This window comes from Tauraco erythrolophus, chromosome 4 (assembly GCF_009769465.1).
Source record: "Tauraco erythrolophus isolate bTauEry1 chromosome 4, bTauEry1.pri, whole genome shotgun sequence".
Taxonomy (NCBI): Eukaryota; Metazoa; Chordata; class Aves; order Musophagiformes; family Musophagidae; genus Tauraco; species Tauraco erythrolophus.
The window spans coordinates 31,906,122-31,931,119 of NC_141468.1; the positions used below are offsets into that span (position 1 = coordinate 31,906,122).

Here is a 24,998-nt window from a genome sequence, read left to right on the forward strand (position 1 = left end):
AGTACAAGCTTTCCATTCATGTATAGTGAGTCTGTGTTTTGGGTTTTTTCCAAGTCCTGTGTTTAAAATTTTCTGCTCATAAAAGTGGCGTAACCTCTGATTATTTCTACACCATTTAAAATTTCAGAAAGCCTGTGTTCTAATACTTAACTTCCCCTGTTCATATACTATTTTTATATAGTATATAAAACTTCCCCTGTTCATATACTATACAAGAGGAATAATAATTTATGTTTTAATAGTGTAAATAATTGAAACTTACTATCTTTTTCAGTAATTGCCGGTTTTCGAGGGACAGTCCCACATGGCCTATCACTGGAGATTGGAGACACGGTTCAGATCTTAGAGAAATGTGATGGTGAGTTCACAGATTGGAATTCCGGGGATAATGAACTATTGTATACAGCTGATTTGAACCCTATTACTGTTCATTTTTTTTAAGACAAAAATATGACACGTTCTGACCTCTTCATTGACATGTTCACAATTCCAGCTCTAATCCCTATAATAATATGCAGTTCCTTCTTTCTACTTAATCTCTCAGTTAATAAGCAAGCACAGAGGACAACAGTTAAAACAGCAAGGAGTTCTCATTTTGATTCTTCTGCTTTCTTGGAAGGGAAGTCTGGTTGCCATCAAGACCCTTTCAAATGACTTCAAAGTGATAAGTTTTAATCTTAAAGCAGTGTGAACTTTCTCTTCTGCCTCTGTTCTGAGATAGAGATAACTAACATGATTTTAGCAAATATCCATTACTACTGCAAGAGAAGTAAAGTTGCATTTTTTTCATAATCTGCCCCCTTAATACATTACCTAAGGCTTACCTGTCAACATGATTTTTTGATTGTATAGGTATTTTTTTGTTTCATGTAAGGATTACATACTGTTAATCTTGTAAGAAATTTTCTTACGGAAAGGATAGGATCTGTTCTTTTGAATCAGGTATATAGAGAATTTTGTATAGTAATGTGGTTGATAGATTTAAAACATGAAGTCCAAAAATGATTTGTAAATGTTTACAGTAAACATGAAAACATTTCTCTTTTATCTGGTGTGGCGTCTAGTGCAAAATATACCTGAGTTACATTGTTAGAAACATTTGAGGATACAGTTAGAGTAATTCCTGAAAATGTGTGAATTAAGTCATCTGAATACGAGCTGATTTAAACAAAACACCTTTCATTGTATGGAAAGTCTTTTAAACAAGTGTGGTCTGACAGCACTGTGTAATTGTCCTGTCTGTCCAAAAGGGAAAAATGAAATCTTGTTTAGATATGGAAATGATTTGCGTACATTAAAAAGCAAAACGTTCTTTCTTCGCAGGATGGTACAGAGGATTTGCCTTAAAAAACCCCAATGTTAAGGTAAAGGTCAACTGCAGTTTTGCATTCTTTGGCAAAATGTGTATTTACTTTTTAAAAGTTTATAGTCTCTGTGTAAGTATATGATATTTAGTCTTAAAACAAAACTAGAGCTTAGTGTTAGGTATATTATTGATATTGCTTTAATTTGGATTGCATTACACTTCTGAAGTGCTCCTACGTACTAGCATGATACACTTTACAAATCTAAGGCTCTGGTGAATTTCCTTTTCTTTTTGATTTTTAAAGTGTCAACTCAGAGGAAGTTAAGTTGAAGGGAAAAGAAAATCTAAATTGTAAATACTGTTGGGAAAGTTGGTCAGACTGTGCTTATATTTCTTGATGTTACGAATTAATTTAGAGTAGCCAGTGGAGACAGCTAGTTTATGGGAACCACATGCGTTGTATCTATTGAATAAAAGATATGTATTGTCATGTAAAATACACGGTTAATTTTATTTTTCTTTTGTATATAGTCTTTGTTTTCCATAGCAGTATAGCTGATAGTACTCTAAACCAAGCTTCACTGTTTTTTTTTCTGATTTCAGACATGAAATATTATGAAATTTATATTTCAGCATTCGTTCATGTTGTATATGTTTAGGCTTTGCCTATCTTAGGTGTCTTTCTATTTTCCTAATCTCTCCTGTTGACTTGTCTCTGTGACTGTAAAGATTTTGTTTGTAAAGATATGGGAAACCATTTCGAGATTTCCCTTTTTTTTCTCAATACAGTACTAGAGTTTTTAGTCTTACTAAAGCCATTGAAGAAAGATCTTAAATCATCTGTTGCTTCTTTAACCCGCATTGTAAGCTTCACTCTTTTTTTGTCTCCTTTCATTTCCAAGCCTCTTCAGCTGCAAAATAGGGCATATACACATTAATTTCAAAAATTTTTAGGGGCTCATATCATAAGTCATTGGCCTCTTGCGCCTAGGCCTGTAGCCTCTGCTCACATAAATTTCCTTTGCTTTGTATGGAAGGTCAATGTGAACAATAAATTTAGCTGCAAAGCCTGATCTGATGTTTACTGCTTTGACCTCATTGATATATATTACAATTCGATTTATAAGACGTGAGCAGTTGGGATTTGTTGACATCTTCTGTCTTTTGTTGCAATTCTCACCACATGCTTGCTGTCAGTCTTGCTTTGTGGTCTGTCAAGTGTTGGTAGAAGTTATGAATAGGTTTTCTAAACATGACTTGATGTGCGAAGAAATGAGATACACATTTTCTGCTTTCCTAGTGTGAATGCAAACAGTTTTCTGCATTGGATATTTGCAGGGAGTCTCTCCAAAAGTGAAATAATAAGAGCACCTTGTAACTCCGCTTGTTATTGGAGTTACATGTAACTCCAATATAAACTCTGTCAAGATTCTTCCCTTGTTATTCTGCCAGCTTTGACACTCGAAGAAATTATCTGTGGCAGCTGGTCTGCAGTGAGCGTGCATATGCAGCCATCCTACTTTCTGGCACGTACTTATAAGTGCAAGACTGTACATCTTACTGTCCTTGGGAGATGCTCTCCTGAACTACTTTACGTTAGTGAGGAGAAGGAGCATTCACAAGCGCGGTTGCCTCTACATAGTAGATGCGTTTTTGTCAAAGGTGTAACGTCTGTTTTTGTTAAAAGAAAATGGGGCACCGTCATCATAAAGGGAAGCCATGTGCAGCTGTGCTTACAAAGGAAACAGATATGTATTTTCCCTTACTGTGTTATGTAGCGAGCTGTAGCATATACTTTCTCAGCCAGAAAGTGGAAGCCGAGCTGCTTCATTTTGCTTATTGTTCTGATTTATGAAGGTTAGTGTGATGTAAGAGCAGTATGACTGTTGCAGTGATGCTGTCCATTCAAAAGAACAGTGGAGAGTCATTAAATAACTAGAAAAGGACTATTCCTGTCAGGACACTGAGGCTTTTCAGTAGGCATCTACCACAGCTTTCCCATGCACTTTAGGGCATAGTAGCCATCAAATAAAACTTCGGTTTTATTTTCTTTATTAACTGTATTTTTATTGAATACTGTTAACTTTATTTATTTAGCTTTATTTTTAGAATCTCTATCTGAAGATGATATTTGTAAGATGCTGTCGATAAGACGTTACCCCGTTACCCCTCACAGTTGGTCTGTTTCTTGTCAAAGTAGGAATAATTAATAAAAGCATCTATGATAAGTGAGCTCCCAAGCCATCTCCTACACGTTCTACGTGTCTTTATCTTCTAATTTTCTGAAGTATCGAAGGATTAAAACTCTACTTAATATGACATTTTCATTTCCTTTAGATCTATACTGAATATATATTGCATTCTTTTTTTGTGCATGTTTGTTGGTAATTATTTGGAGGACTTTTTAATTCAGCATGCATTTGCATACTAAATTATATTAAATGGAACTCCGTACTCATGTAGGGGATTTTTTTTGTTGGTTTTTACCTAAACTATTTTATTTTTCAGGGCATATTTCCATCCAACTACATTCACTTGAAAAATGCGTGTGTTAAGAACAAAGGGTAGGTGAAATCTTCTGGATTCAAATATTTAAACATGGTCAGTTACTTGTACTCTTACTTCTAAGGTAAAGTGGTGATTTTGTTATGTTATAATATTTTAACTTCAGCTTACTACCACAGGACTTGAAATGGTTGTCCTTAGCTAACCTGATAGTTCTGCATCATAAAATTGAAGTGACATATTCTGAAAAGTCATATAGTGCGATTGGGAATATCAGTCTGTATTGTCTAGAAGAAAGAGAAAATGATTGCATGTTTTCACTTCCTGTTGTTAAGTTTGGCTTGAAAAAGGTATTGCATTAATGAGAAGAAGTTACCTGTATAGAAGCTGACTATTAAGCTTCTGTTTAAGATTAATTGCTTTCTTTGAGGACAGCAGCTGTACCATGGCAGACAGCTGGCATTTTACAAAAAAAAGGTAAAATAATATATCAATTCAATAACAACGAATTTCACTAAAACTGTAAATGAATAGAGAAGTTTTTTTCTTTTAATTCTTTTCTTCAGGTGATGAAGAGCCAATATTTGGTTTTTACAACAACTAATTTCTCTTCATTTTTAGAAGAGTTAATAAAAACCAGAACAATTGGTTAAAATTAGTTTTAAAATTTTGTTTTGGAACTCAAATGTTCTGACTAAAAGAAACACTGATTTTTATTTTTTTTTTAGATATAATATTTACCTTGACATCATCACTTTTTAAAAGTTTTTGTTTTTCACTGTTCTTAGTTCAACACAGTTTTTTCCAAAGTTTTACTTAGTTTGGGAGTGTTCACATTGTATCATTTATTTAGATGTATTAATATACCTGATATGTATCAGTTTGAAACCTGTTTAAGGAAAGATGTTTCTCATCATAATAAATGCAGGTCTAAACATTAGGCGTAGGTGACCTTTTGTTTTGGGAGCATGAATGAGTGAGTAGATGGTCCATGTTTCTTGATGGGCAAAAACAATGATGAAGACTGTAATCATATTTAAAAAAAAAAATCTCATTCCCACAGGCTCCACATTGCTGTTAAACTATCTGTTGTTCACTATGGAGTTCAAGCTACATGTGATTTGTCATGCCCTAGGATCCTTTCTCCTTTAAAAGTGGTTGTAGGCAAAACTGCAGATTCAGTGAAATAAAATGGTTGTAAACCATCACAAGAAAACAAAGCTTGAAGATGGAATAATTTTTGTTAGCAGACACCATGACACTACTTACAGGGAGTTCAATCTTTGTTGCCTCTATTTTCTTCCTTAGCCCGTGTTTCCCGTTCAGGCCGTGTGCCTTACAGCCCATCATGGCCAGGGGCTGTCGCATTGTTATGTTAAATTGAGAAGAGAGAAGTAATATAATGAGAAAAGTAATCCAGGCATGAATGCAAACCTTTGAAACTTACTGTGTGTGAAAACAAAGTGGTAGTGGTGATGGTGTGATGGAGAGTTTGATCTTGACCAAGCCAATCCAGCTTTTTCTTTGCCAGCATCAAATAGGCAAAAACTCACTCACACTGCACTAGTTTTCTTTTGATTTTTTTTTTAATCCTTTTTCAGTTGAATGAAAGAATGGCATTTTCTGTCTTATTTCTATAAACAGAGATGTAAAAAAGAATGGCAACAATCACTGGTTTGGAGTCTAAACTGAAGCAGCAAGATCCCTTTGGAAACTGTGGGAGCTTGTCTGCTATGAAAGCAGTTTTTGACATGTTTATCTCATAGTAAAAAACTCACCTTGCCTTCTCTAGAGCCAAAACCTTCCATGGGGATTAGATTATTTTCACCCAAAACTTTTCCATGGGAATTAATTGTAATATACAAATAAAAAGCATGATGGGCTGAAGGAGCACTCATGTAGGTTGATAGACATCACTGTTGGCAGGAGGAAGTCTTTATGTTAGTAACTATAATGGGATTTGTAATGCTCGTGTCATATCATGTGTTCTTCTGCATGTTACAGACAATTTGAAATGGTTATTCCAACAGAAGATTCTGTTATTACAGAAATGACGTCAACTTTAAGAGACTGGGGAACGATGTGGAAACAACTCTATGTGGCAAGTACCCTGAATAATGTTGGTTTGATTTAATGCCAACTCAAAAGGCACACTGTTGTTTAGATGCTTTAGTTTAGTTTAAGTATATATTTCAGAAAAAAGCATTCAGTTTTGTTGTTGTTTGTTTTTTTTTTTTTTTTCCAATCATTGACTGCTACTGCTGCTGAACTTTACCAACTTAATGATTGAGTCTTATCCAGCTTCATTTGTAGCCATTGGATCTAAGAATTCTTTGTCTGGTAAATTGAAGTGTTCAAAATAAGCGTAACAAACAATACCGGTATTTTGTTGAAATATACAAATGTAGTATATTATTGACAATCTCTCAGCCAATTGATTTGATTTGTACTCATTTTCTCATAGATTTTTATTTCCTCTCACATCCGCACACTCACAAGTGCTGAGATGTGTACATGTTGTTTGACCAGGATCTCTTGTGTATGACACGGAGATCAAGGATGGCAGCTGTTGAGTTCTAATTGCTGAGGGAGGCTGGGGAGAGGTTCCTGATTAGCAATAATGAACTGATTTTGAATTTACCAGCCACCCATTACAGAAGTGAATTCTGGTTTTGAACTTCTTCCTTACCTCATACTTCATAAGTAAAAGCCCCATGTTTCACAGTTCTCTAGTTTTCCTTATCTGGATATTTTGTGGCTCTGGTCTTTTTCTCCCTCTCCCTGACATCTTAGGTCAGTGTGTTTCTCTCCTTGTTTTAATGAAATCACACTTAAGATGTTCTATGGCTATTAATGCCTACCTTTCCTTGTTCTATCATTTCTTCTCCTACTTATATATGCATTTTCATGTTTCATTCATACCAGCCTCAATACTTCTATTACAACTCCCTACAGAATGCCACTCTATGAAATTGTTCCCTTGTAATAGATACAGTGCTAGCTTTCTGTTTAACTATCTAGTAGGCTTATCTTCTCAAATTTAACTTTAAATCATGCTTTTTAGCCTTAACCGTTCCTATTTTCTGAACCCATGTTGCATTTCTGGACTAAGAACTGAATGTAGTATTCCAGTAGCAGTTGTGTAAGCACCAATCACAAAGTAGCAGTAAGCATCAAAGAACACCCGTGGTGTGTGCTATAATTTCCATTTATCACTCCATCACTCTCTAAATGTGACCTCTCCAATTCTGTAATTAACTCCCTTAAAAACTTCAGTTGAAGCAAAGATTATATTAATAAATTTATTTTTTTTTTAATTAGGGTGAGCAAACATTTTTGCATAGAGAAAACTCTTCCAAACTCAGCTACCTGATGGTTTCCGATTTATGGTCTTGTTTTGAGTCACCAGTCATTTAAGCAGCTCTTACTCCATTATATAAGTCATACAGACCTAGGATTCTATTTTATTTATCTAAATGTTGTGCAGTATCAATAGGATCTTGGATACTAACTCCCTAGACTGATGTCTCCCATTCTTTTGAGAGGTTTCAGACTAGTGACTGACTTTTTCACTGTAAGTTATCTTACCATTTCCTTCTCTTAATTGGCTACCACCACAGGTAGAAATTGTTTTGTTTCAGTGTGCTTACAACACAACACACAAAGAAGCCTGTTCAATATCTATTTTTATTCTGACTGAAATTCAGCGTTTGCTGACTATTTTGCATCTTGTAACTTCTTTTTTGTACATCAGAATCTAAGTATTAATAATTGCTATAATTTTATTCTTCTATGCCTACTTTCCTCTGTTAACTGATTTTTTTTTTTTTTTACTTTCTTTTGACTGTAGAGTTGTGTCTTTAAAGGTTTAACTAAAATATTTTCATTTTAAATTGTGATTTGCATTGTGGTTGTCTTCCATTTTTAACATTTGAACTTCTGATCTACTACATTAAAACCAAACCATGGTTTGGACTTGACAGCATGTGCACACATCAAATGTAATCAAAACCTGTTCACTTGCATCCAATAGCCTCCAATCCCTCATCATAACTCATTGCTGAGTTGATAATTATGACTTAAATTGTGAGAAGATTAGCTACCGTCTGCTGATATAGGGCCTGCTTCTGCTACGTAAGAAACAGTAATGAGTTGCACCACTAGACCTCCTACAAGTCGGGATGGTCCAGAAGTAGCCAGCCTGCTATCTTTTTGAGATGATTGCATGGATTTTGTTCAGAGAGGCTGTTCCAAACCAGCTGACCTTTCTGAGACTTGCAGTTGGAGCAGTTGCTAATTTGCTTACTGGAATTTTTTTATACGAGAGCCTACAAAATCAAGTATTTATTTCTGTTTGATTGTAGGAAATACAGTACCATTTTAAAATTGACAGTGAAATTGTAATTAAGCAGTATGAACTGTTTCTTGAAAAACAAGAAGCTGTTTCTTCAAAGCTTCTTTGAAATTTCTCCAGATTATAATAGGAAATAGTTTTCTGGAATTTCTGAAGTGTATCTAAATGCGATTGCTTTACGTATATTAGCAAGTATAGTAGTATATTGGCTTCTCCTGGAAAAGAACAAAAGGAGCAAAAATACGATTCCTTGGTATAGAGACCTAAATCCGTAAAACAAGCACAGTTGTTTGCAGATCCAGTTAGCACTTGGAGATACAAGCACCTCATAGACAAATTCTAAAGCTTTGGAAAAGAAAGGATACCTGAAAACACTATTTTGAGCTTAATAATCTTGTTAAACATTAGCGTGTCTCTTGTAGTTACATGAATAATTTACCTCAGTCGAGCTTGTCATCAGATATTGAAAACAAAGATGCACCTGAATTAGTGTTTATTTGACTTTTTTTAACTGTAGCAGTGAAATCTTTATACATTACTGTTTGATGGATAACTGTGAAAGCATACTGTCAGCCTAATTTTCTGTAACATTCCTATAAAATCTTTTTTGTCTCTTGCTCCTAATTCAAAGGGTATTTGTATGACCATTTTTTTTGTTTTATTTTACTTGTAAAGTTCGTATATTCCTATTGTTTACTGAAGTTGTTTCCTTTTTAGCAACTTTTTTTTTCACTGCTCTTGTTATTGTGTGTTCAAAATACACTGGCTTTTTTTCCAGACAGAAAGCCAAGACAAACAATAAATTAATGCCCATTTTAGTGAGCTTATGAAGTGAATGAATGGGAAATAAAAAGAGTAGATTTATTAAATGGCAGTTTGTGAGAGCCCTTGGAATATTAAAGTTATTGACAGAGAGTGATAGTGCTTGTAAGTGAATTTTAGCGTTTCATAGCAATTATGCAGCAGAAGTAGCTGAACTTTGTTTTTATGCCATTTGTTCATAGGAAGAAGGAAAAGGGAAATGGGCTTAGGGTTTTTGGCAAGAATTAGCAGAACGAATCTGAATAGGAATGTTTTTTCAACTTTGTGTGATGCATAACTTAAATGGAGGTTGCAATAGTTTCCTCAATCTAAAGTTTCCTCAGAAAAACTATTTCAAGTAAAACCACTTAGAATTGGTGAAGGAAGAATTAAAAGAACTTTTGTTTGGGAGGAAACTCTTATAGGAAATAGTTTATGTCCTTAATTGATGTATAAGTAGAATAGTGGTTTAAAAAACAATTATTATCACAGAATTTCTTCTACTTCACAGTTAAATGAACTGTTGACAAGATTCTGTCTACATGTTACTATTTATTTACAGTTAGACAGTAGTAGGTACAGTTATATCCATACAAGAAAAAGTTAAAAGCACGTTAACACTGTGGTTCAGAGTTTAAATGCTAGGAGCTATTGCCTTTTGATTCCCTTATGTGTACGAGTTCAAATAGTCTTGAATTACATGATCACATATTCAGTTTGGATGAGACAGCAGCACAGAATGAACATGTTCTTGAAATAAAACAGTGCTATGGCATAAAACAATTCTTTTGTTAAATTTTTGTCATATCACATAAATTAGACTGTTAACATGAGGCATAAGGAATTGGAGTGAAATTTTGGACTGAGTGTGGTGCCAAGACAGAGTCTATGGTAAGCTCCGAAATGATTTTGTATACACACACACAGATGCAGGTAAAATGATCACAGTGTGATGGGGAGAAGAAAGATCATGACTAAGTAGAGGAATAAAGAAGCAGTTTTCTTGATTTCTCCACCATATTTGTGTTTATTAGGATTGGCAGCTTATGCAGTTGATGTAGAGGTAATTATGTTCTCACCTCGCAGAGAAATGAGGGGGATCTCTTTCACCGACTGTGGCACATAATGAATGAAATCCTAGACCTGCGAAGGCAAGTCCTTGTTGGCCATCTCACCCATGACCGAATGAAGGATGTCAAGCGACACATCACTGCTCGTCTGGATTGGGGCAATGAGTGAGTAAATATAATAATAAGTGAAAATAGTAGAATCTAATTATAATGCCAGAGCTTTAGGCTCATTGTAGAATGTTGAAGTAAGGAATAAATTTCTGACAGGTGTTCTCTTTTTTTAATGGCCTTTCTCCTTCATAATTTTTTTGTCCACTGTGCTTTAACAGTGAAAAATGACGTGGTTTATTTTGCTTTTTTCCTCTCATTTTATTTTGCACAGCAGTGATACAGTCTAAAAGAGAATTGCATTGGAATATCTGCAGCATTCTTTTACGTCTTTTTAAAACTCGCCTCGTCAGATTCCTGTGTGATGTAGTTAGCATAGCTCTGGTGTCTTAACTGGAACTATATAGGCTGACATTGCTTCCTTTTTCACTTGTGTTGCACGATTCGATTCCTACTTGGGCACCTCTAACATACATCTTGCTACTATGCTCTACATCTTTCTTTTATCTGATTAACTAATAAAAACCAATGCAAATTGTATTATCTTGCTTCTTTTTTAAAAAGTGAGGAAAAGTTTAAAATACCTTTTGGGATTTGGGTGCTGTTTCCAAAGTCTTTTCTTTAGCCTATATTTATTCAGTTAAACGCTGACTAAATGCAGCAATATTCAATAGTAGAATTAACTGAATTTCAGGAGTTTCTGCAACCGCTGCTGTCTGAAAGCCTAAATGCCTAACATAGTGGTAGAACTGTGATTAACTGTGTCTGATTAACTGTCTGCTTAGAGTTTTGTGCTAACCAAATGGAATTGTGATGGTTTATGAAGTGATCAGTCCTTACTCTTTAAAAACATATTTTTTTTCTAATCTTTCAAGTTTTTCCAAATTCAGCATGACTGCCCCATATGTGTTCTTAATCTTTGTTGCTTGCTGCTGTGCTAAAAATAAGTTTATTCCTGTTGATTCAAGTTAATTTCATTCAGGGGATGGAGCCAAGCAGCTTTGATGACATTCAGTCCAAATTAAAAATAAGCTTGATGCTTTTGCATTTGATGGATTTTCTTTTTATCATCTTTTCCATGGTTGTCATTCAAATTGACAATACTAGTGGAATTCACATTGTACAGTGACCACAACAGTACAAAGGACAATACACATTGTACATTGTCCACAATATGAAACAGATTTAAAAATTGTGGAAAAATATATTGTATTAATATTACAAAGTGAAGGAAGGGCAAGAATGATCCATGAATGGTGAATACAGCCAAAATACATTAAAACGAAACGAAATCCAACTGTAGAGTAGCCTAGGGAGCACTAGCAACCAGGAGTGCTGTGAACAGAGTGGGCAAACAGCGTGGCATGTCAGCCAGGGCATGGCACGGCAGTTTGTGCATAAGGGCATGTGGGATGGGTGCAGTCATCCTGCCAGCTCAAGAGGTGATTTCCATTGGTGACCATCACCCTCTCAGAAGGAGCTTAGCCATGGTATCCACCTGGCAGAAAGCTAAGGCCTCTGCACTTGACAGAATGGATGTGACAACCCAGACAGAGCTCCCACGAAAACATGCAGCCAGCCAGGTCTCAGGCTGCAGGGAGTGCCAGAGCCATTCACTGATAAGGGACAGCAGTGGTGAGAACAGCTGTGAGAGGTGTGACCGGGTGGATGACCTGCTCAGCATGGTGGCAAAGCTGTGAGAAGAAGTAGAACAGTTAAGGAGCATCAGGGGGTCAAAGAAAGAAAGAGACTGGTGGAACCATGCTATGGTTCTGGACAGAAACAGCAACAGCCACTAGAAAAAAAAAAAAAACCAAGATCAAGGGGATCCTGTATCCCTCTACCAGGCTGAAGTTGCTACTGTCTCACCAGACACAAATACAGGCTGGGCAGAGAATGGACTGAGAGCACCCTGAGAAGAACTTGAGTTTGTTGGTTCATGAGAAGCTCATCATGAGCCGGCAATGTGCACTGGCAGCCCAGAAAGCCAACTGGATCCTGGGCTGCATCAGAAGAAGCGTGGCCAGCAGGTTGAGGGAGGTGATTCTACCCCTCTACTCTGCTCTCGTGAGACCTCACTTGGAATACTGCATTCAGCTCTGAAGTCCCCAACACAAGAAGGACATGGAGCTGCTGGAGTGGATCCAGAGGAGGGCCACAAAGATGATCCGAGGGCTGGAACACCTCTGCTATGAAGACAGGCTGTGAGAATTGGGGCTGTTCAGCCTGGAGAAGAGAAGGCTCCGGTGTGATCTTCTAGCAGCCTTCCAGTACTTAAAGGGAGCCTACAGGAAAGCTGGAGAGGGACTTTTGACATGGACATGTAGTGATAAGACAAGGGGTAATGGACTTAAACTGAAAGAGGGGAGATTTCAATTAGATATAAGGAAGAAACTTTTCCCTCTGAGGGTGGTGAGACACTGGGACAGGTTGCCCAGAGAAGTTGTGGCTACCCCATCCCTGGTAGTGTTCAAGGCCAGGTTGGATGAGGCTTTGAGCAATCTGATCTAGTGGAAAGTGTCCCTGCCCGTGGCAGGAGGGTTGGAAGTGGATGATCTTTAAGGTTGTTTTCAACTCTAACCATTCTATGGTAATTAACATCTACATTGTTTGTTGGGATGTTTCTGTTAAATGTAAATAGAAGCAGTGAGTTAATTTATTTCCTTTGTATGTAGAAACTACTTACTGTTATTCCATTTCTCATACAGACAACTGGGACTTGACTTAGTTCCAAGAAAAGAATATGCTATGGTAGATCCCGAAGAGATCAGCATTACAGAGCTCTACAGGCTGGTATGTGATTATAACACTCAGTATTTTTGCTGTCAAATTACATACTGATGTTTTGATGGCAGCTCTTTTCTACTTAACCAGAAGTAGTTTTTCTGATCAAATAAACTGGCATTTGACAATGTAATGAAGTTTACTATGAGGAAATAAGTTTTCTTTTGAACAGTTATGTCATTTGTACGTTTGTATGAGATACTTGCTTAAGAATAAGCTTTTACTGAAACTGAATTTTATTTATGTTAACTTATATATTTAAATATAGAATAAAGCAAAAATATAATTGCTACAATTTGCTGTGGAGCTTAAATTATAATGCATTTTTGACAATTTTAAACTACTTATGTTGATAACTTGTACTTCCAAGCCTAATAGTAATTTCTTCATGCTAGAATCAGTATACTTTTGCGCAGTTTCAAAGTCGTATATAATCTTACGGAATCCTTTTGAAGCACTAGGTGAAATACAGTGAGGAACCATTAATCATAAAAAGAAACACAGAGAGGAAGAATAACCCAGAAAACTAATGATGGAGCTCATGGAGTGCACTTTTAAACATAGAGAGGAGAAGGAAAAAAAAGCCCAAGATAACCTCAATTTGAAGAATAAGTAGCTTAGAAAGATTGCTGCTTAAATTATTTTTGGTACAATGTAAGAGAGAAATAGTACAACTTAATATTGTCCTACTCTTAATAAGTGATTAAAATGGTGAAGGTGTAAATTGACAAGTCAAATCAAGAAGATTTAGTAGCTTCTATATAGAAGTCTGCCAAAGATTGAAAAATAAGGACATGTTTGTTTTTTTTTTTTCCATTTTAAAATACTGTTATTTAGTCTTCTGGAAAAGCTTTTTTTGTGTGTTTGCTTACTAGAATATCAGATCATTAACTATTTAAACCGACTATGAAATACTATATTGTTACAGCACAAAGCTTTGAAGTGGCTTAGAATTTTCTAAGTAGAAAAAAAGTAAACTTCTAGAGGTTACTGTTTTTCTCCTAGCGATAATTATGATGCAGTGCAACACTGTAAAAGTCACTTCTCAGATACAAAAATCAAACCAAAACATGCCCCCCCCAATAAAAAAAAAAAGACTATTACATGTTAATACTGAATTAAAAATTTAAAACCTAAGATTAAGAAAGTAGTTCAGTGTTATGTTTTTTACCTCTTTTTGTTTTGAGATTTTTACCATTAATTCAAACTGGCTGCTGTGTTGTTTGTGGTATGTTTAGATGGAGCATCGTCATCGAAAAAAAGACACACCAGTACCAGCTAGCAGCCACCATCTTTTTGTTCAGATGAAGAGTCTAATGTGCTCCAATCTGGGAGAGGAACTGGAAGTAATCTTCTCACTCTTTGATAGTAAAGAAAATCGACCCATCAGGTACGACATGATTTTTCACTGGAATACTGATTTTACATTTACATGATTTTTACATTTTACAGTTCTATCAATTTACATTGTATGCTTTGATTCAGGTAACAAATTTTTTATTTAGAAATAAGCAGAAAATAGTCTTGATTCAGGATAATTTTTTGCTTCCTTTTGAAATTCAGTGTCTATACTTAATAATTTGTGGTATCATTTTAGGTTTAAATTGTGTTTATTTCTCTGTCTTGTTTGCCTATTTCAGTTGGTTTTGTATGTGTAGGGACATATATACATGTCTGCATATAGAGCGAATATTAGTTCTCTAACCTAAAGATAACTTTTCAATATCTCTATTTTTCTCTCTCCTCATCAGTGCACATTCAAAACTTAGAACTGTTGCTTGCTTTGTAATATTTATGAGATGAATTCTCGTAGGTACATGAGACTGGAGGACTGCCCTTAGTCAGTGAATTAAGAGTCTTTTTATAAAAGGAGCCTGTACTTCAATGAGGAGATGCCTGTTCTTCAGTGAAACAGTCAAACCCAATCTTGCATCCATTTAGGGTTTATTTGGCCCCTTTTTTTCAGTTGGGAACCATTCTTTTTCTGTTTGTCCTAGAGCTTAAATTCTGTGAGAACCCTGATAACCTTCTAATTTTTAAATATTTAGTAGTTATTTCTATTCCCCACACGTTTCTGGCCAAGAGAGAGAGTATGGGAGTGAACAGTAGTGGAACCACGATGCACTTAATAAATATGAGCACAGGTGGAGAACAGAGCACAAGAGCCTTATCAGTTCTATTTGAGGAATATATCAGGAAGATTAAACCGCTACATGCTTTTGCAGATGTGATGGGAGATCACCTTCTAGTCAGAAGGCTCCCATTCATAATTTGCTGCTAGTTTTTGGCCACTGTATTCTTCTATGCTCTGCTCACCATAGAAAGAACATGTTCTGGAGGCCACAAGCATCATCAGCTTTAAGACTGGCCACTAGAGAAATGAAAGACTAGTCTACAAAACAATAAACACTTTAGAGAAGTGTCCTAGTTTTAGCTGGGACAGTTAGCTCTTCTTTTTAGCAGCTAGAAGAGCTCCGTGTTTTGGTTTTACTCAGAGGCTCGCTCTGAGAAGAATGCTGATAGCAAGTTGATGTTTGTGGTCGGACGTGAGACTCCAAGGACTTTTCAGTGTGCCGAAGTGCAGAAGCACGGCGGGATAAGGGGGGAGCATAGCCGGGACAAGGGGGACACGATTCCCCTTGTGATTTGTGGTGGAACTTAAGACTGAGGGCCAAACTGGCCAATTAGTATTCCATATCATGCAGCGTCATGCCCAGTATAAAAGTGAGGGGCAGCCGGACAGAAGGGCTTTTGCGCTTTGGCTCTTTCGCCGCTTTTGCTCTTTTGCGCTTGCTGCGCTTTTGCTCTATTGCTTTTTTTTTTTTTCCTCCCAGTACTCCCACTCTCGGAGTACTCTCTCTCTCTCTCTCTCTCTCTCTCTCTCTCTGCCCCTCTCTATTTTGGGGCCTCGCGTTCGTCCGGGATTGCAGCTTCGGGACGAGACGGGCTTCGCATACAAGGGGGTGGTGAGCACCTACACTGTATTAAATCATCTGTGTTAAATTGTTCTTATGTCAACCCACGGGTTTCCCGTTTCTTCCTTAATTCTCTCCCTCATTCCTGGGGGTGGGGGAAGGGGAGTGACCGGCTGTGTGAGGGGGTCTAGTTGCTGGAACAGCCCAACCCACCACAATAAGACAGCTCACAAATACGCAAAAAGATATATAAGCTACTGTTCTAAGCCTGTTAATAGGGTGAAAAGTGTTACTCAAAATGCATACAAAGCCATGACTGTGTATTAGTTATTGTTTTACATATGGCAATAGGAATTTGGGGAGCCATGTGGAACTTGGGCTGAATTTGACAAAATTATGTCTGTGCTTTGTAGTTGGGCACGATAACTAACCAGTGCTTTGAAATAAGACTACACTGAGTAAGTAGATTTTTATTGATAATGAAATCATATATAAGCAACTATTGTTATGGTATTAGCTGCTATATACTGACACTTCATTCTGGCCTGCACTTTGGACATTAGCCACCAAAATACAGTTTACTGTCATTTCTGAGAATTATACGTTCATCAGGGCACAGCTTTTGTGTTCACTCCAGTGAATGACACAGCAGGTGATAGATTTAGGAAAGAGCTTCAGACCTTGACAGAAAACAATTTGGGTGCTATAGATTGCTGAAAACAAGGTTATGGCAGTAGTGATGGTGTGAAAGCAAATGCATTGGATTTCATGTTCACATGAAAGCACAAATTCTAGAGCTGTTTGTCGCATGCTTGCTGTGATCTGACCTTTAGTTATTGATTGCTGACTCCAGTGTCTGTTTGCAGCTGCTTTATTATGTGTGAACTTCCTCATCCCATTACTGGCAAACCTTGAAGAAGCGTGTTGCCATGAATCCAGACTGCCTTCTAGGGCATGGAAGGCATGACTAGATGAACTTTGTGAAGGTAGTTTGCAACCATCTTCAAAACAAACACCCACAACAAAAAAGAAAAAACACAACAAAAATCCCTCACAAGAAACAAATAGAAACCTCTCAACACGTTGAAAAAGCTGAAACCCAAGACAGTTTTCGCAAGAACAAATAAAATCCGAAGTATATCTATATCACAGAATGAACTCTGGAATGCACAGTTGTCCAAGCTGGATATTTATATGGTCTTTCTGGACTAGACCTGGAAGTGACATAACTAGGTTATCATGAAGTTAAACCAAAGCTAGAAGGTCTTGGTGCACAACAGTATGGTATGATGTATAAATTTTATTCAGTACAAATGGGTGGGATGTTTCAGAGGTCTTTAGGCCCTGGCTGATGCATGCATGAAATGAACAGCGTCCCTCAGAAGGATGACATATGAGGGGAGACAATCTCTGCGCTCCCCAGCTACTGCAGTTCACGCCCTGCAATGATGCTGAAGCCTACTGGCAATAATAGACTTGTAGACCCGGGATACATGGACTCTTTTTCTCATTTCTGGTGAAAGTGCAGGTCAAAAACTGTGTGGCAACACCTTAAGGTCTGTCACAACCTAGATGTGTCATTTGTCCTTTGGTTTCCTAAGTCATCATCTTGTGGTCCAGTAGAAAAATGCAGTGAAAATAATAGATGAAATTTGTTAATAGCACAGAAAAACTTAAGGAACTATACATGGCAATTTGTTTCCTGAAACAGAAAGATCTTTGATTAAGAATAGAAGTATGTGATTATACATGACTTAAAGTGTATATCTTCAATTCACTGCTTATGATATTAGAATGTTGGGGTTTTATTTCTTTGGACTTTGTTGCTTTTTACCTCAAGTTTCAGTTTTGCAAGCACTATATGTGTACGAGGCTTTCCTCAGGTGGGTAATCCTGCTTGTTTTAATGAGACCATTTGAATGCATAATGTTAAGCTCACAGGGTACAGTTGCTCCAGAAATATGGCTTTAATTGGATTACAATATAGTGTTCATTGTCCATCTGATGTAAATTGACATAAAGCAAGTGATCTCTGTAGCCCCTTAAAGAAATAGTTCATTTGGAGAGAGTAAAAATAGCAGAATTGAGGTTTAACGATAAAGTTTCTGTTCTGATATTTTTCTTAAGACTAACTTAGCTTCTTACCAGGTGGACCTGCAGATGTAAAATCTCTCTATGTATCTATTTCATTTTTGTAACCTCAGGTTTATGCAATTGAAATAGCAACTTTAAAAGATTATTAGAGCACTAGAAGCAACATTATCTGATTTTTTTTTTTTAATTGATTGCACATCTTTTTCCACAGATTTTTTTTTTCGTTTTATGTTATCTGTTTCATACGTTCAGCTGTTTGAAAAGAAACATTTATTCAAGTGTGAAGGTTAAACTGAATTGCAATGGTAGATACTGAAGTGAGGCAAGTATCTACAAAAAGAAATAGTAGGGCTTCAGGAAGCTTGAGTATAGCAGCTCCCTTCTTAGTACAGCTCCAGACTAGTGCAAGAAAAAGGAGCCTCTTGGTAGGATGTTCTGATCCAAAACAGTTAGCAACATTCAGAAAGAAATACAGCATGTTCCAGCTCACAGCTCACCTGGCTTCTTCGTGTTACTGGCCTGCAAGCAACCACAGCATATAAATGATATTTTGTGGCATTTTTCTTAGTGAGATTATTTTTAATGTATTAATGTAAATCTATCTGTATATTGCTGCAGAGGTTATACAGAATGTTTTCATTAAATTTTGAGTATTTATGCATTACTGATAAATGGATGACATTTTTACTAACACACATAGAACAATTCGATTTTGTGATAGTGACTTGGCAAATTTGCAGTTATTGAATTTTCTGATCAGCTGTAGTGTCTAATACTTTGAAAGGTTTGGTTTTTACTTTGAAAATATCTGAATTATTAATAATGTGGCTAGCATGTCAGCACATGGAAAAGTCTGTGCTTTGAAAAAAAACAAACAAAAAAGAAGATACTTGATAACATAGGGAAAGTATGGTTTAATAGCTGAGTTTTGTATTGAAGTGCAAGAATAAGGTTGTCCTTAGACCACTGTAAAGTTGTAGTTTTCTCAGGCAACATTAACAACTGATCAGACTTATACTCATTGAACAATGAAAGGTAATGAAACTTTTTGTTGTTGTGCTGTAGTTATAGATTCTCTCTGAAAAAAAGCATGCCATAGCAACTGAGACAAACCAAGTTATAACCAGAAAGCACAGTGGGTTAACAGTTCTTGTATTTGACTTAGTGGGGCTGCAATCGAGTGTCTAATAAGCAAATACAACATCATTACATGCTAAGAACAGATTAAAAGAATATAGGTGTATAAAGTAGAAAGAAATTTAGATATCAAATTGAAAACTATGATCCTGAATGCCAGCACACAACTTTTCTTTAATTCTTGTGACCCATGTTGTTTGCCACTCGAAGTAAGTTCAGTAAGTATTCTTGGCAGGGCTGGGTTCTAATACGATACAATGTTAGCCACTGTTTGTCTTTGTAAAGACATCCAGAGGAGGAAAAGGAAAATAGTAATAATTGTAACACTTCATACAATATTTGAATGATGATTGCTGTAGCTTAAGAGACAGTCCAGGCTCTCTGGAAGACAAGAAGTGTAAGCTTGACTACTCAAAGGCAGAGAAAGAAACTGAACATGGACCTTTGTTTTCTTAAAGAAAGCCCCAACCTATGAATATAAATCTCTTCTTCATCTACACTACTCTCTTGTTTTTTATTAAAAAAAAAAATCCAAAGTGATCATTGCGTGCTTTATATCTAAATTTAGCATTTGCTCCTCTTCATCATCTTTTCTTTCTCTGATTAGTTGTGCTTCATTAGAAAAGAATCAGTCCTGAAAGAATATGCAAGTCTATCTTCAGGCTAGGGAGGGGATGCCATCAGGCTCTGGAGTCTGAGTAGGTGGACGTATCTTTCGGTAGTCCTGAGTAAGATACCAAGATTAAGATGTATGCCAACGCTTAGCATTTTTGTCTTAATTTTAGAAGGTTTCATGATGAATAAATGGACTTTAGGATTGGAATCTAGCTTCAAAGAGATCTAAACTGAAGATCTTTGTGTGAATTGCATCTCTCGGCTCCTGTTACAGTCTGCAGAGACTAGTTATAGTCAGTGAAACCTAGAAAGCAATTTGGCTGATGAAATGTCTGCATCTTCTTTAGGGCGTGTTGGATAGCTCTTCAGAATCTGTGGACTGTCTTGTTTAAAGAGCTGCTTAGTATACCTGGAAGGAAATTTAAGCTGAATCCATTCTATTTCTTTTCTATTTTCTATTTCACTACTTTAGATCGCAATAAAGCTTGAGCCTTCAATTTCAGAGAGAGTTGATACTGAATTCATAAAGGATATAGATACTCAATATTAGTTATCTGACTTCTTGACGTTACCCCCTCAGAGTGGAATTCATAAGGAAAAGCATTCTAGATTTGCTCTTAAAATATTTGCAAAGGATTTAGAGTAAATGGATCAATATTAAGTGATATATGTATGAACAAATTTAGAACTGTTGCTTCAGTATATATTGAAATTCGTTTGTTAATAAAGAAAGCATGATTTGTGTGGCTCTTCTGTTATTAAGTTGTGGTAGGTAATGTTTAAGGATTTTTCTTCAAATTTAACGTATAAATTGGTGCTCTCATTGTGTGACCTATCTGCATTTCTAGGATAGCACCTTTAAAAATAAGTAAGAGATGGAAATTAAAGCCATAAAATCATTAAGCTATTATTGATAGTAGTTTTGATAATGTGTCATAGTATTCCTTTAATGCTTTGAGTAAAAGGAAAATTAGGTAAATTTATAACTACATTATTCTCAGTTAAATAATTTTTCATCTTAACAGCATGGATAAATGCTCATAATTCTCCCAACATGTACAAAGAATTAGATAATAATATGTTTTTCAGGTGAGATCTGAGAAACTGTGATATAGAAATTAATAAGTGATTTGCTCAGAGAAGAAATCTGATGTCAGATAGTGACACAAAAATCAGTGTGATGCTTGGGGTTCTTTTTGACCCTCAGACTTCCTAACTAAAGATTTCCCTAGATTGGTAGCAGCTGGGATGCATAACTTGCACCTAACTTAGTGTGATCAGCGCCCGTTTTGGGCAACAGGGATCTTTTCTGTCAACTTTAGTAAGCTGGAGAGAAGTGTTCTTTTGTGATCACTTGCAATTTGTTTGGGACAGTATGGGACTGTACTTTTCATCAGGCTCTTTTTCTTGCTGGAAATTACTATTAAAAATAACTTTTCTAATTGCATTGGCATCCACAATAGCATCAGTTCTGTTGTATTAAGGTAGATGTAATAATAAAATATAGGTTTGTTTATGACTATTGTTATTGTTAATAAATAGTAATAATTAGTATTACTTTGCAGAATGTTTCTATATTGATATAATTGTCTAATGCCTTCACACTTTAAAAGGCTTCTTTGGACATGAATATTCTACTTCCTATATGGAACCAAGAAAACTGTAGAAGTTCCCTCCTGATAGTCAAGTATTTAAATGAGTGATGACATGCTTATGCACTTGATGCATTAAGACTACAGTTGCAAGTAATTTATTTTCTACTTAATTGATGCCTACTAATTTCACTTGACTGTGTATGCCTATGTATATATCCATATTTTCTAGCTGAAGTAGCTGCTAGGAATAATTTTTGCTATTGCTTAAATTAACATATTACATATACTAAGGTAACAAGCCCTGCTTGTGTATTCTTCAGGTTTTTATTCTTTAAGAAAGTAAAAAGCTCTCTTGGTAACACTTCAGTTTTATAGAACTATTTTCACTATTAGAATCGTAACATACAGGCAAAATTTTTAGCATACACAGTTGTAGAGTAGTGGCGTTGCTGTGTCTGGAAAATTGAAGGAGGTCCATGATCACATCTCTGGAGGCTTTTTTCATCTTTCAGTTCAGTCCTGTTTTCCTGGCCACTGCTGAGCTTTTACTGTCTACTTACGAATTGTACTACATCCTAGTCTTTTTCTAAAGTATATTATCTTAAACATACTCTCTCCAGATCTATTGAGAGTCCAGACGGTAGTTAATTACTGTTGTTAAGAAATGCTTTTATAAAATCTGTTCCTTGAATCTGGCATGCTCAACGAATGTTTGAATAAAGCAAAATCAGAAGGACTTCTCAATTTAGTACTCAGCTTTGATGGTTTGTTTTTATATCATCTAATTTTGTTATAACTAGATGAACAGTTTGAAAGTCTAAGACTGTCGTCTTCAGCAAGTAGTGCCAGCCAGTAGGAGTGGATTTGTAGAGCAGCAGTTCATGCTGAGAGCCCAGTGTTAACACATATAAACGTTTTAAGAATTTTAGTTTGGACTAACTCTGTAGTTGTGTGGACTGAGTGGCAAGAATGTATGTTCCAGTTTAGTTTTATACAGAAGAAATCCAGTTCTCTAGCTTAGACTGTTCTGGGTTGTGAATCAAAATGTGATATGTGGAGACAATCAGGAAATACCTGATTCAAACTAACGTGATCATGTAGATCATAAACTAGTGTATATGAAATAGCATATGTAAGATGGATATTACAGGATCATAGTTTGAATGGGGAAATTCCTGTGAAACATGGAATAACTCAGCTGTACTCACGTAATTTTTTCTTTGTGAGTTAACAGATTTTTTTTTTTTTAGCCAATCACATCACTGAAACAATTTCAGAGTTAAGAGGGTGACACCTAAATGCAGTTAATTTAATGTGAGATGCACTTACGAGAAAACAACTAAGTTTAAACTTTAGGTAAAAGATAAGACATTGTTAGAGCTCCAAAGGAAGACTGGAAAAGTGTGTTTTCAACATTTCAGCAGAGTGCAACAATCCTGTGTTCTGATGCTCTTTATTAGCTGCTTTATAAATGTATTGTAAGATGTGAGAGATATTTTTTAATTCGTAAGAAATTATCAGTAGCTTCTGTTCTGTCAAGGTGCACTATGAAGAAGCTTAGATTCCCAACATTTAGAGCACTGAAGAGCGAGATGATGATGATTTGCTTTGGGGATATTTTCTTCTCTTACCAGCACAAAAGTTAATGAAATGAACCTCTTCCTCCACAGTTAGATCACACTTACGAAGTCAATAGTGTGTACTTCAACAGATTACACAGTTACCAGTTTTGTAGTGGCAGATTTTCAGAGAAATAAGACATCTAATGATAGTACATGCTTTTCCCTCACATGTACTCATATCATCTACTAAATACAGCAATTTGTTGCAACAGTGATGACCTTAGTGTGGCCAGAGTGTGGCCATTTTACACTGGAGCTCTAAGAACACCAATCCCTTAATTAAAAATATATCGATTTTCTATTGATAAGATCTCACTTATCAGCTTTTAATAGAATCAGTTTAAGAAGTTGCAAGGGACAAAGTAACAACTTTGGTGTTTTCCTGACAATGTTCATTATTCACTGAGACTCAGTTAACTTTATTTCTTGCCACAAGAATATTCTACTGTTACAAAAGACAAAACAAAAAAAAACAAACTCCCAAAGAAAATATTTACCAGATGACTGTGTTCAAAAAATCAAATATCCCAATGTCCTCTGAAATACCTACCTTTCCAGTGTAGATACTTTAAGACCATATTTGTATTTGCAGCACATTGCTATCCAGAGATCTTGTCTGTTTTTTAAAGAGAATTTTTGAAAACACTGGCAGCTGTCATCTGGGCGGTGTATTGTGAAAAAAGGAATGGAAGATATTAAGCCTGCTGCTTACATTCATTCAGTTCAGACTGTGGACCCTGTTCTTGGCATTGATGAGTATGCATAAGAACGCTGCATCCTCTCCTGCCCAAAGTCCCAGTTGTTTTGCTGACCTTTACATTTACATAGTTTATGCCTCTGTGTTACGCCAACATACTGCAGTAGAAATTATTTTTCTTAAATCTGCCATGTGCCGCACAGTTCTTGTGTAGCAGTGTCTTGTCTAAACCATTTTCTTAATGCTGTAATTTTTCCAAATAGCAATGCTATTAATAGGACGATTTTAAGGCAGCACTTCAGAAAGATAGAGTGGGGCAGGTTTTTCTTTCATTGATACACACTTTGTGTCTGTGTCAATATGATACGAACGTTTTGTCATAAATGATTGATGCCTCTGGCCCCATCTGTGTGAGGAGCAGAGATAAGTTGGCACACTAATCCTCCTTTTCCTATCACCTTGAACAACCTTGTTTGTAAGTAACGTATTGCCCTCAAATGAGCACAGATTCTTAAGCAGCACAAAGAGGAATAGGATGTTTATTCAAGGCCGATGAAAGCAAACTGCTTTTTGAATTTTGTGAGTTTTTGATTATATGCTTAATGATTGTGTAGACTCCAACCCGTATCAAAGAATAAGATTACCCTTGCTCAGTTGTGCTCTTAACCTCTAGATGATCTTTGAGGTCTCTTCCAACCCTAACCATTCTATGATTCTGTGACATTCATACCAATCATCAATCTTTTCATGCTTTTCTTCTTTCAGTTCTGCTGTTACTTTAAATCAGTTAAATCACTTGCTGAAAGCCGAAATCCACATTTTGTTGGTCAAAACATTTACTACTTTGTGTTCTAATTTTCTTTTCGGAAAAAAAAAGCCATAATGACAGTTTTTCTCCCTTTAAGAAACAAATATTCCCCTCCCCACTTATTCTGTGAAAATCTTAGAGGATTTTTGTATAATAAGAGAATGTTTAAAGGCATTTTTTTGCAACCTCTGTCAGCATCTTCAAACCTGAGATCTGCTCTCTTCTAGCACAGCTCAAAGAACGTGACTTTTAACCATCCCTCTAACTAAGATTTACACAACTGACTATTGTTAACAGTCAGAACAACAGCAAGGAATGGCTTGGATACCTCTTGAATCGAGCTGATAATACATTTCCATTACCCAGAAGGCTCACTGTTGAGAGCTCGAGATGTCTTTCGTCTTTACAGGCTGAGCAGATATCCCTGTGGCCTCTCTTGAGCAAGAGCCCAAAAATTCAATATTACGTTAAGCGTGTAAGTGGGTTACACTTGAGTTTCAATATCTAGTTTATTTAGGATCAGTGCTCCAGACATCAGCACTTTAAATGCAGCAGACTTGAATACTGAAATTCTTTGTTCCTCCTAA

The 24,998-nt window shown here is 36.1% G+C and overlaps 1 protein-coding gene across 1 annotated transcript in view; it reads left to right on the top strand.

Moving 5' to 3' along the window:
* The window catches only part of DOCK4 (dedicator of cytokinesis 4), a 261,513-nt gene that overhangs the window by 95,805 nt on the left and 140,710 nt on the right, over positions 1 to 24,998 (top strand). The window contains exons 2-8 of the mRNA XM_086609922.1: positions 275 to 358; positions 1,324 to 1,364; positions 3,815 to 3,870; positions 5,816 to 5,912; positions 10,053 to 10,201; positions 12,853 to 12,937; positions 14,167 to 14,318. Coding sequence (XP_086466048.1) covers positions 275 to 358; positions 1,324 to 1,364; positions 3,815 to 3,870; positions 5,816 to 5,912; positions 10,053 to 10,201; positions 12,853 to 12,937; positions 14,167 to 14,318 — 664 coding nt within the window. The remainder of the gene's footprint in view (positions 1 to 274; positions 359 to 1,323; positions 1,365 to 3,814; positions 3,871 to 5,815; positions 5,913 to 10,052; positions 10,202 to 12,852; positions 12,938 to 14,166; positions 14,319 to 24,998) is intronic.